At 39.0% G+C, this 12,259-nt stretch overlaps 1 protein-coding gene across 1 annotated transcript; it reads right to left on the bottom strand.

The window, feature by feature from the left end:
• Window positions 1–3,567: 3,567 nt before the first annotated feature.
• On the bottom strand, window positions 3,568–9,510 carry LOC145861028 (uncharacterized). Its single transcript, XM_082962376.1, has one exon. The coding sequence runs from the start codon at window positions 9,495–9,497 to the stop codon at window positions 8,634–8,636; it is 864 nt and encodes a 287-aa protein (XP_082818502.1). The 5' UTR covers window positions 9,498–9,510; the 3' UTR covers window positions 3,568–8,633.
• Between the last annotated feature and the right edge of the window lie 2,749 nt (window positions 9,511–12,259).

Here is a 12,259-nt window from a genome sequence, read left to right on the forward strand (position 1 = left end):
CTGTTTACAGACCTATATCCATCCTGCCCTGCCTTTCTAAAGTCTTCGAGAGCCAAGTGAACAAACAGATCACTGCCAAGTTTTGAATCCCACCGTACCTTCTCCGCTATGCAATTTGGTTTCCGAGCTGGTCACGGGTGCACCTCAGCCACGCTCAAGGTCCAGAACGATATCATAACCGCCATCGATAAAAGACAGTACTGTGCAGCTGTCTTCATCGACCTGGCCAAGGCTTTCGACTCTGTCAAGCATCGTATTCTTATTGGCAGACTCAACAGCCTTGGTTTCTCTAATGACTGCCTCGCCTGGTTCACTAACTACTTCTCAGATCGAGTTCAGTGTGTCAAATCGGAGGGCCTGTTGTCCGGACCTCTGGCAGTCTCTATGGGGGTGCCACAGGGTTCAATTCTCGGGCCGACTCTGTTCTCTGTATATATCAATGATGTCGCTCTTGCTGCGGGTGATTATTTGATCCACCATTCTGTATACATCTGGCCCTTCTTTGGACACTTTGTGTTAACAAACCTCCAAACAATCTTCAACGCCATACAACTACTTCCGTGGCCTCCAACTGCTCTTAAATGCTAGTAAAACAAAATGCATGCTCTTCAACTGCCCGCACCCGCACGCCCGACTAGCATCACTACTCTGGACGGTTCTGACTTAGAATATGTGTACAACTATAAATACCTAGGTGTCTGGCTAGACTGTAAACTCTCCTTCCGGACTCACATTAAGCATCTCCAATCCAAAGTTAAATCTAGAATTGGCTTCCTATTTCGCAACAAAGCCTCCTTCACTCATGCTGCCAAACATACCCTCGTAAAACTGACCATCCTACCGATCCTCAACTTCGGCGATGTCATTTACAAAATAGCCTACAACACTCTACTCAGCAAATTGGATGTAGTCTATCACAGTGCCATCCGTTTTGTCACCAAAGCCCCATATACTACCACCACTGCGACCTGTATGCTCTCGTTGGCTGGTCCTCGCTACATATTCGTCGCCAAACCCACTGGCTCTAGGTCATCTATAAGTCTTTGCTAGGTAAAGCTCCGCCTTATCTCAGCTCACGGGTCGCCATAGCAACACCCACCCGTAGCACGCGCTCCAGCAGGTGTATTTCACTGGTCATCCCCAAAGCCAACACCTCTTTTGGCTGCCTTTCCTTCCAGTTCTCTGCTGCCAATGACTGGAACAAATTGCAAAAATCACTGAAGTTGGAGACTTATATCTCCCTCACTAACTTTAAGCGTCAGCTGTCAGAGCAGCTTACCGATCACTGCAGCTGTACACAGCATATCTGTAAATAGCCCATCCATCCAACCAACTACCTACCTCATCCCCATATTTGTTTTTCTGCTCTTTTGCACACCAGTATTTCTACTTGCACATATATCACTCGTGTAAATTGCAGAATTGTAATTACTTTGCCACTATTGGCCTATTTATTGCCTTACCTCATTAATTCATTTGCACACACTGTATACAGATTTTTCTATTGTGTTGTTGACTGTACATTTGTTTATTCCATGTGTAACTCTGTGTTGTTTTTGTCGAACTGCTTTGCTTTATCTTGGCCATGTCGCAGTTGTAAATGAGAACTTGTTCTCAACTGGCCTACCTGGTTAAATAAAAGGTGAAATAAAAAAAGACTGCCTGATGCTTTCACATCAGCATGGACCAACATCCCTGTAGAACGTTTACAACATGCATAATCCATGCCCTGAAGAATTCAGGCTGTTCTGCAGGCAAAATTGGTGTAACTAATAAACTGTCCGGTGAGTGGTAAATGAGCAAGGCATACTGTGATAAAAGTTTTGGTTAACAGCATACATGACTGGTTCCCCAGGCACAAAACCCTCAAATAGGCTCTCAATTTAGCATATTTAACAGGCTGCTGATGGGCCATCAACTGGGTCCCATTGTATTTACACTGGTTGGGTGGGTTAGGCCCACAGAACAATCACACTTGCCCCAATAGCCAATCAGCAAGCAGTTGTCTGGACTTCACAAAGCTGTGGAAATAAGTCCACACAGTCACAATTGTTATTTATTCAAACTGATATATAGATATCAGTTAGACAAATTAAAGTTGAACTCATATTGATAAACTGTAGATTTTCCATATCAGTGCCCATTACTAAAACTATGTAGTCTGATGGTTGACTGGATGGTAATGCTTCCCTCTGCAGTTCTCTGTGGGAATGAGTTAGTAGACACAACATGTATGAGATAGAGATGATGTGATGATCAGTATCCTGTGGGAATGAGTTAGTAGACACAACATGTATGAGATAGAGATGGTGTGATGATCAGTTTTCTGTGGGAATGAGTTAGTAGACACAACATGTATGAGATAGAGATGATGTGATGAACAGTTTTCTGTGAGAATGAGTTAGTAGACACAACATGTATGAGATAGAGATGATGTGATGATCAGTATCCTGTGGGAATGAGTTAGTAGACACAACATGTATGAGATAGAGATGATGTGATGATCAGTTCTCTGTGCGAATGAGCTAGTAGACATAACATGTATCAGATAGGGATGATGTGATGATCAGTTCTCTGTGGGAATGAGCTAGTAGACATAACATGTATCAGATAGGGATGGTGTGATGATCCGTTTTTAATACTAAACAAGTATTTAACGATACACAATCTTAGAAATGACTTCATGTATTTATTCAATTGTAATTTTAGTCATTTATGAGAAAAGGGTTTTGAATGAATGCATTGAACTGAATCGATCTGCCAATAAATAAAGTTTGTACATTTTTGCTGGTCAAACTCTTCTCTTTTGTATAATTACATCGGGCCATGTCTCTCAGCTGAAATTTGCTCCTGCATTCATCCCAGTCATCAGAAAAGATATAGAACAAACATACTGTCGACACACAGGCTATGGTGTAATGGAATGTTTTGCCATGTGTGGTTGGTTTTGTGGATTTTGACACACTAGATGTCATAACCAGTCATAAAATAATGCAATATGTCTAAACAGGTCATGACAAGTTCTATCAGCTGTTATTGACATATTATGACAATAACGTGTCATAAAGTGTTTTGACGCTGGGTGTAAAGTAGTGTTAGTGATTATTCTAAATTATATAGTTAAAATATAATAGTGGGCTCTTTGAATACAGTGTTTGACATTACAAATGAAAATGCCAGGGAGCAGTTGTGACAGAGTAGGAACCAACGTGTTTTCTCTTAGCTACTTCATGTAGCTAACATTCCTGCTTCACATATTCCTCTTTGATTTTGAAGATACTGTTGTCCAAACAACATGCTGATTTAGGTCTACAGCATCACTGGTATTATCAGGCTGTATAGCTAATTACGTTTGCTCTGACTCAGTACATTTATTAGATTGCTAGCTAGCGATTAGCATTAGCAGCTAACAATATTTAGGCCCAACTTGCTAAGAAAACACGAACTAGTAGTGTAATTTTAGAACGCTAGTGGTTTATATTAAGAAGTAAAGAGAAAACAGCATCGTTGTGTCGGGTTGCGTCAATTCGAATCTGGTATTGGAATAAAACAGTTAACTCAATAGAATTCCTTTAGTTATGTATTTAATGAAGCAAACATTTAAATGGTAAATATGAAGTTCGTATATACGGGCTCACTGTGTCACCACGCAGGGCAGACAGAGAACTGAGTGACACATCCTTTGCTTTTCATTAAATACTCTGACAGAAATAGTTCCCGCTCACTGCTGGCCTGTCAGAGGGAGGATGAGCGTGGTTTAAACTTACTCATCCTATCGTTGGCGTGCAGGCTGGTCCCAGCCTCTAGACGCATATTTGTTGCCAAGCATAGTTGTCTTCTAGCTTATCTTCGTGTGTGTACCCGAGAGTCAGACACCCAAGGACAGTGCCTGTTCTTATGCCACAGCCATTCTCCCCTCTATTAGTTCCTCACATACACCTGTCCTTGAGCGGCCCCACAACCAGGCAGTGTGTGTGTGTGTCACGAGTCTACTCAGCCTACACTACTAGTCAGCAACCCTCCAGTTAGTCATATCTATTATATGTTGCTCAATCTATGTTAATACAATATAAACCTCTTATGTTTAGCATTAGTTTTCATAAGTTATGCACCACAACTAGTTTAAGAAAATATAACCCAACAGTTGTCATCAACATTGTTGCATGTGCTGCATTGACCCTGCAGACGGAACACAAGTGTCTCATGGTCGAGCAACAACAAATACCTCCTGGAGTGACAGGGGTGGGGCTAGGTCTGTGTGGAAAGAGGCATGGAGAGAAGCGAAGTAAAATAAAATAAAAATGGATGTTACACAGGGCGTATCCCGTTTAACAAATCAAACATTAACATACCGTTATAGGTTAAGTAAAAACCCAAACCGGTCTGTGCAACAATACCAGTACGTTGTAAAATACGGTATACCGCCCAGCCCTACTTACAAAAAAGTATCATCTTTATCCCACTGGAAGGGTGGATTCAAAGAAGTGAAAGGCACTACAACTAAGAACTGGAATGTATTCATTACGCCTTGCAACGGAAACAATTTACCATTTAAAAAGCAAATGGAATGAAATTGGGAGGGACCTACCTGAATTTGTCCAATAGAAACTCTCCTTGTCATTGCAAAACTTTTCAATTTGGAGTAAACGGTTTCTGATGCAAAAAGTTTTCCAACAGACAATGTTTTACAACAGAACGGCGTAATAAATCCACCCCTGAGGAGGTTTAAATAAAAAATAAAAAAATCATACATCTGAAAACCTAAGGTTCATCATGTTACATTATCTGCATTATAGGTATGTGATCAGGTGTTACATTGACAATTACAGGCTCTATTATTCACTCATCTGTTTCAATACTTACTATTGGGGAATGGAACCTTGTGTTACCTTCCTCACACCACTACAGTATTCATTTCAACAGACCTTTTCCATGGTCCATTGTTACAGCTCAGTAAATGCCCAAGACTATATTGAGGGTCAAACTGTTGAAATGTCCAGTTCATTATGTAAATAGTCTTGGGGGGGTATGCTGCCTTAATTGAAGTCATCTGCACCCGGGGAGCAGTTGTTAGGGGGTTAACTGCCTTGCTCATACTGTCAGATCTAATATGAAGAACTGAATACAACCATAAGAACCATTCATACTGTCAGATCTAATATGAAGAACTGAATACAACCATAAGAACCATTCATACTGTCAGATCTAATATGAAGAACTGAATACAACCATAAGAACCATTCATACTGTCAGATCTAATATGAAGAACTGAATACAACCATAAGAACCATTCATACTGTCAGATCTAATATGAAGAACTGAATACTAAAGAGAAGAAGAGGTTGACCAGTACATATTCATGTAACTTTATTTTTCATTGGCAGATCAATTAAGTTTGCTTCAATGTAGTTATCCAAACACATAATGATCAGTAACTAAAATAAGTCATCTAGTTTTAAAGACAAAAAATAAAAACATGTATTCATTTCATAACCTATGTATCATGAAATAAAGTTGTAAAATAATCCCCCCAAACTAGTGGTGAAAATTGATCATCACACCATCTCTATCTGATACATGTTGTGTCTACTAGCTCATTCCCACAGAAAACTGATCACCACATCATCTCTATCTTATACATGTTGTGTCTACTAGCTCATTCCCACAGAAAACTGATCATCACATCATCTCTATCTGATACATGTTGTGTCCACTAACTCATTCCCACAGAAAACTGATCATCACACCATCTCTATCTGATACATGTTGTGTCTACTAACTCATTCCCACAGAAAACTGATCATCACATCATCTCTATCTGATACATGTTGTGTCTACTAACTAATTCCCACAGGATACTGATCATCACACCATCTCTATCTGATACAAGTTGTATCTACTAACTCATTCCCACAGAAAACTGATCATCACATCATCTCTATCTGATACATGTTGTATCTACTAACTCATTCCCACAGAAAACTGATCATCACATCATCTCTATCTGATACATGTTGTGTCTACTAACTCATTCCCACAGAGAACTGAGAGGGACAGTCTGGTCTCAGAGCAAAACGTATTATATGTTACAAAAATTAGTGCTACTCCATTTAGTATGATATGTTATGTTGGCCTACCAATGTAATAGCGGTCGTACAATATAATATAAATTATAGGACATATGGTATGTTACAAATGACAACTCATATGGTATGTTGCGCATTGCTAATCATACAATATGTTACTAATTTGTAATATAATACGAATTCCAATTTGTTGTTACTAAAGTTAGCCAGGTTAGGGGTTAGGGGAAGAGTTAGCTAACATGCTAAGTAGTTGCATGCTAAGCTAATATGCTAAGAAGTAGTAAGTAGTTGAAAAGTTGCTAATTAGTTAAAATGCATACATTGGTGTGTTTTCATGCTATCCTGCCAGTTCTTCAATATGGTGACACCATTTACTAGAATGCAGCAGCCACTACTCTTAAACCATTGAATGCCGTCTACCATAGCGCCCTTTGCTTTATTACAGGTGACAGTTTTAATATCCATCACTGCATCCTGTATCAGAAGGTCAGAAGGTCACTTCCTCACGGAAGTCCCATAGATCACTTCATTACTCCCTTCTTGTTTACAAAGCTTCCATCTCCACAAGCTTCCAACATACCTCACTTCCCTCTTGAAATATATAAAATGAGATACCAGACCCGTTCGCAGGGTTGGTCCCCGCTTGTCTTCAAAGTTTGGTAAATCCACCTTTGTTTTAACGCATCACAGTTATAGAATACCTTACAAAACTAATTCCACCTGGATTCCCTGGTGCCGATAGGGCAGTTTAAAACTCTGTTGTTAAATGCGTTCACTGAAGTGTGCAATTGTTTCAAATGACTATTATAACTTATTGTAATAACCTGATGTTATGTATTTATTGCTGTCTTGTAGCTAAAAAAAATATATCTTTGTTTTGGTTGTATTGATGGAATGTTTGTCCTCAGGGCACCATAGCAAATGAGACATTGGGACCTGAATAAAAACAAGTAAAAACAGTAAAACTGTTGAGAAACTCTCCCCACAGACAGTCAGACCAGGCTGAGAGGGAAGCAGTACCACCCATTCACCTGGCAGACTATAGCTGTGTTTAAATACCCATACTAACATACTGTATACTTAATGAGTATATACTACATACTAGAGTTCATTTTAGTATACTGTAAACGAACGGTATCGTTTCAGTTGAGCGTACTAGAGCTTTGCCTGTCTACCGGATGCTGTTGCTATGTAACCTCTTGCTAGTTGTTAGCATAACAAATGACTAGCTAAACATTTCAAGATTTCGGGTGTGTTTGTAAATTCAATCTGGAGTGCCAGAGTGCGCTCTGGGCGTTCATAAATTCAGAGCATTTCGCTCTCGGAGCGTTCAGAGCGCACACTGGACGCTCTGGTCGAGGAGTAGGGTTGATCCGAGCGTTCAACGGCAGTCAAGCACCCAAGCTAACTGGCTAACGTTTGCTAGCTACTTCCAGACACAAATGAGAGTACACCTCACTGACCATTTTACTTGCCATAGCAGAACTGGTTAGGCTGTTTTCATGTTATCCAGAGCGTTGGTGACTGCTGGCAATAATTTATTAGGCTTTCTTTTGCCGACGTTTACTGACACCGGCTATATTCAACTGGTGTTGAGCATTCGTAAATTCATCAGTCATTCTGCACAAGAGTGTTCTGAAATCGGAGTAGATAGCCAGAATTAACAATGTCCATTGAAATGCACAATGACTACAGTATAGAATGATGTGAATAATCAAGTCAATAAATGTTGGTTAGTTAGATACCAGATAGTTAATATACTGCCTGGCAAGTTCGATATAACGTTATTAGTATCCAACTAACGTTAGCTAACATACCAGTACATACTGCTGTAATGCTATGCAGTTCGTAAGGCTAGCGTAGCTAACAAATTGACAGCCAACATAACTTGTAACGTAACTTACTTGAAAAGTCATTACTTGATTACATTGCTCAACATTTGCAAAAAATTTGTCATAATTAGTTAAAGCAATGAATTTGTATTCGCTCTCATTGGACATCGGCTGCATATTTTCCCCCATTTTCTTCAAATCTGAACACTTGTGAAGCGACGCCCCTTTTTTTTAAAGAATTGCATTATGGGCCCTAAAAGTACAGAAATAGTGTCCTCTGTGTGTATACTTCGTATTTTGGCGAATTGCATGCTAATTATATCCATACTATGACCAATAAGCATACTATATAGTCCATTCACATCACAAATAGTGCAGTTAGTATGAGTATTCAAACATAGCCTGTGTTTGTTTTTAAAATGAGAAGCCTCACAGAGGGTATTCAACACTACAGGCAAATCCAAGGTCAATATGTTTACAGTAGAATCTAACAAAGCACACCAAAACTAAAGGTGCACACTAATCAGTAAAGTAAAGAGGCTAACATTCTATAACTCTCCCTTTCCACTGGACAGTTCTCTCACAGTGAGAAACAATAAGATTACAATAGTGTTCTACGCTTCATTCAACGTTACCACTTCCTTTGAGATCAAAATTGAGTGATGGAGTGACTTTAATCTTAGCTGGTCTGAGAGAACTGATGTGGCTTTTCTCCTTAATGTATACGTTGATGTGTTTTTAAGTTGCTCTGGTGAGAAAAACTATTTCCACAGTCAGAGCAGGAATAAGGCTTCTCTCCTGTATGTATACGTTCATGTGTTTGTAACGTACTCAATCGGTAGAAACTCTTCCCACAGTCAGAACAGAAGTAAGGCTTCTCTCCTGTGTGTAATCTCTGATGAACTTTTAGCTCAGTTGATGTTGTGAAACATTTTACACATTCAGAGCAGTAGTGAGGCTTCTCTCCTGTATGTATAAGTTCATGTGTTTTTAAGGTATCCAATCGGGAGAAACTCTCTCCACAGTCAGAGCAGTAGTAAGGCTTCTCTCCTGTATGTATACACTCATGTGATTTTAAGCTATCTGATCGAGAGAAACTCTTCTCACAGTCAGAGCAGGAGTAATGCTTCTCTCCTGTATGTATTCGTTGGTGTACTTTTAAGTTGCTCTTTTGCGAGAAACTCTCCCCACAGTCGGAGCAGTAGTAAGGATTCTCTCCTGTATGTATACGTTCATGGGATTTTAAGGTATCCAATCGGGAGAAACTCTTCCCACAGTCAGAGCAGGAGTAAGGCTTCTCTCCTGTGTGTGTTCTCTGATGAACTGTCAGAGATTGTGATGTTGTGAAGCTCTTCCCACAGTCAGTACAATAATACGGATTATCTCCTGTGTGTATTTTTAGGTGTTTTTTGAGCTTTGATAGAATGGCGAAAATCTCCTCACAATGTGGGCAGTGGTGAGACCTCTTAGCTCTGTGATCTTCCTGCTGTTGCTCTCTGGATGTAGAGAATGTCTCAATGTGACCTGTGTGAACAACATCAGAAGAACCAGTCAGTTGGTGAGATATACATGACTTCATATCAGTAGGCTGTACAATACAAAAGGGGAATAAAACTATTCTAAAAGTGGGTAAGAGTCAAAAGCTGAAAAGGGGCAAAAGGATCACAAGGGTTAGTAACTACACAGACTCATTTCATATAACTTTAAAACACTGGCAGTTTGTCTACTTCACTTCTTTAGTCTACCGTAAATTCCGGACTATAAGCCGCAACTTTTTTCCCACGCTTTGAACCCCGCGGCTTAAACAATGACGCGGCTAATATATAGATTTTTCCCACTTTCAATTTTTTTTTCTCCAAAAAACCATTCTGTCACGTGCTCAGTTTTTTGCCGGCATGAAGCTTTCATTAGACCAATGAAATTGCCGAACGGGTTAAGGTCGAACAACTTTTTTGTTTACTGTTTAGATTAAATCGAGCGCTCTCAAACTTCCCATCATTCTGATTACGGTAGTCATTTTGTCACCCTCATCATGGCAAAGACACAGAGAAATGCATATGATGCAGCTTTCAAGTTGAAGGCGATTGATCTGGCTGTTGGAAAAGGAAATAGAGCTGCTGCACGGGAGCTTGGTCTTAATGAGTCGATGATAAGACGTTGGAAACAGCAGCGTGAGGAATTGACTCCGTGCAAAAAGACAACTAAAGCTTACTGCTAATTTTTTATTTTTGTTACAAGCCGTGTTTCGTTAAAGCCTATGTATTTTTGTTACAAGCCGTGCTTCGTTAAAGCCTATTTATTTTTGTTACAAGTGTAATCGATGTGAAATGGCTAGTTAGTTAGGAGAGGGACGGAACCTACACTGTAACACAAGCCGTGTTTCGTTAAAGCCTGTGTAAAGTTAATTTGTTTCAATGTACCGGTAGGCACCTGCGGCTTATAGACATGTGCGACTTATTTATGTTCAAAATATATATATATATTTTAATTCAGTGGGTGCGGCTTATATTCAGGTGCGCTTAATAGTCCGGAAATTACGGTAAATGGAATTTGGTGGTGCTGTACTGTAACAGCGAGCTGAGCCAGTTGAAAGTATTGACACCAGAGATATATTGTTGGTGACTGTGTGCTCCTTCATTAGTTTAGTGTTTTTTATTCATTTATTTCTGGTACCCTCCTACCTGAGCGGCATGAGACCTGTGTGGCGTTGCACTGTTAAAATCATCCCAGTGTGGAGATGAAACACCTGTGTGTTGCAAAGCCACATGCTCTGTCCTCTCTGTTCTACCTAGGTGTTTTAATGTGGGTAATACAGAGATAACCACTGATCTACCTAGGTGTTTTAATGTGGGTAATACAGAGATAATACTAATACAGAGATAACCACTGATCTACCTAGGTGTTTTAATGTGGGTAATACAGAGATAACCACTGATCTACCTAGGTGTTTTAATGTTGGTAATACAGAGATAATACTAATACAGAGATAACCACTGATCTACCTAGGTGTTTTAATGTGGGTAATACAGAGATAATACTAATACAGAGATAACCACTGATCTACCTAGGTGTTTTAATGTGGATAATACAGAGATAATACTAATACAGAGATAACCACTGATCTACCTAGGTGTTTTAATGTTGGTAATACAGAGATAATACTAATACAGAGATAACCACTGATCTACCTAGGTGTCTTAATGTGGATAATACAGAGATAACCACTGATCTACCTAGGTGTTTTAATGTTGATAATACTAATACAGAGATAATACTAATACAGAGATAACCACTGTTCTACCTAGGTGTTTTAATGTTGGTAATACAGAGATAATACTAATACAGAGATAACCACTGATCTACCTAGGTGTTTTAATGTGGGTAATACAGAGATAACCACTGCTCTACCTAGGTGTTTTAATGTGGGTAATAGAGAGATAATACTAATACAGAGATAACCACTGTTCTACCTAGGTGTTTTAATGTGGATAATACAGAGATAATACTAATACAGAGATAACCACTGATCTACCTAGGTGTTTTAATGTGGATAGTACAGAGATAACCACTGATCTACCTAGGTGTTTTAATGTGGATAATACAGAGATAATACTAATACAGAGATAACCACTGTTCTACCTAGGTGTTTTAATGTGGATAATACAGAGATAACCACTGATCTACCTAGGTGTTTTAATGTGGATAATACAGAGATAATACTAATACAGAGATAACCACTGTTCTACCTAGGTGTTTTAATGTGGATAATACTAATACAGAGATAATACTAATACAGAGATAACCACTGTTCTACCTAGGTGTTTTAATGTGGATAATACTAATACAGAGATAATACTAATACAGAGATAACCACTGCTCGACCTAGTTGTTTTAATGTGGGTAATACAGAGATAATACTAATACAGAGATAACCACTGATCTACCTAGGTGTTTTAATGTGGATAACACAGAGATAATACAAATACAGAGATAACCACTGATCTATCTAGGTGTTTTAATGTTGGTAATACAGAGATAATACTAATACAGAGATAACCACTGCTCTACCTAGGTGTTTTAATGTGGATAATACAGAGATAATACTAATACAGAGATAACCACTGCTCTACCTAGGTGTTTTAATGTGGATAATACAGAGATATTACTAATACAGAGATAACCACTGTTCTACGTAGGTGTTTTAATGTGGATAATACAGAGATAATACTAATACAGAGATAATACTAATACAGAGATAACCACTGATCTACCTAGGTGTTTTAATGTGGGTAATACAGAGATAATACTAATACAGAGATAACCACTGCTCTACCTAGGTGT

This window comes from Salmo salar, chromosome 16 (assembly GCF_965601325.2).
Source record: "Salmo salar chromosome 16, fSalSal1, whole genome shotgun sequence".
NCBI classification, from domain to species: domain Eukaryota; kingdom Metazoa; phylum Chordata; class Actinopteri; order Salmoniformes; family Salmonidae; genus Salmo; species Salmo salar.

Coding starts and splice junctions, on each gene's coding strand:
- LOC145861028 (XM_082962376.1), bottom strand. CDS start 9,497: ATGAAGTCATGTATATCTCACCAACTGACTGGTTCTTCTGATGTTGTT.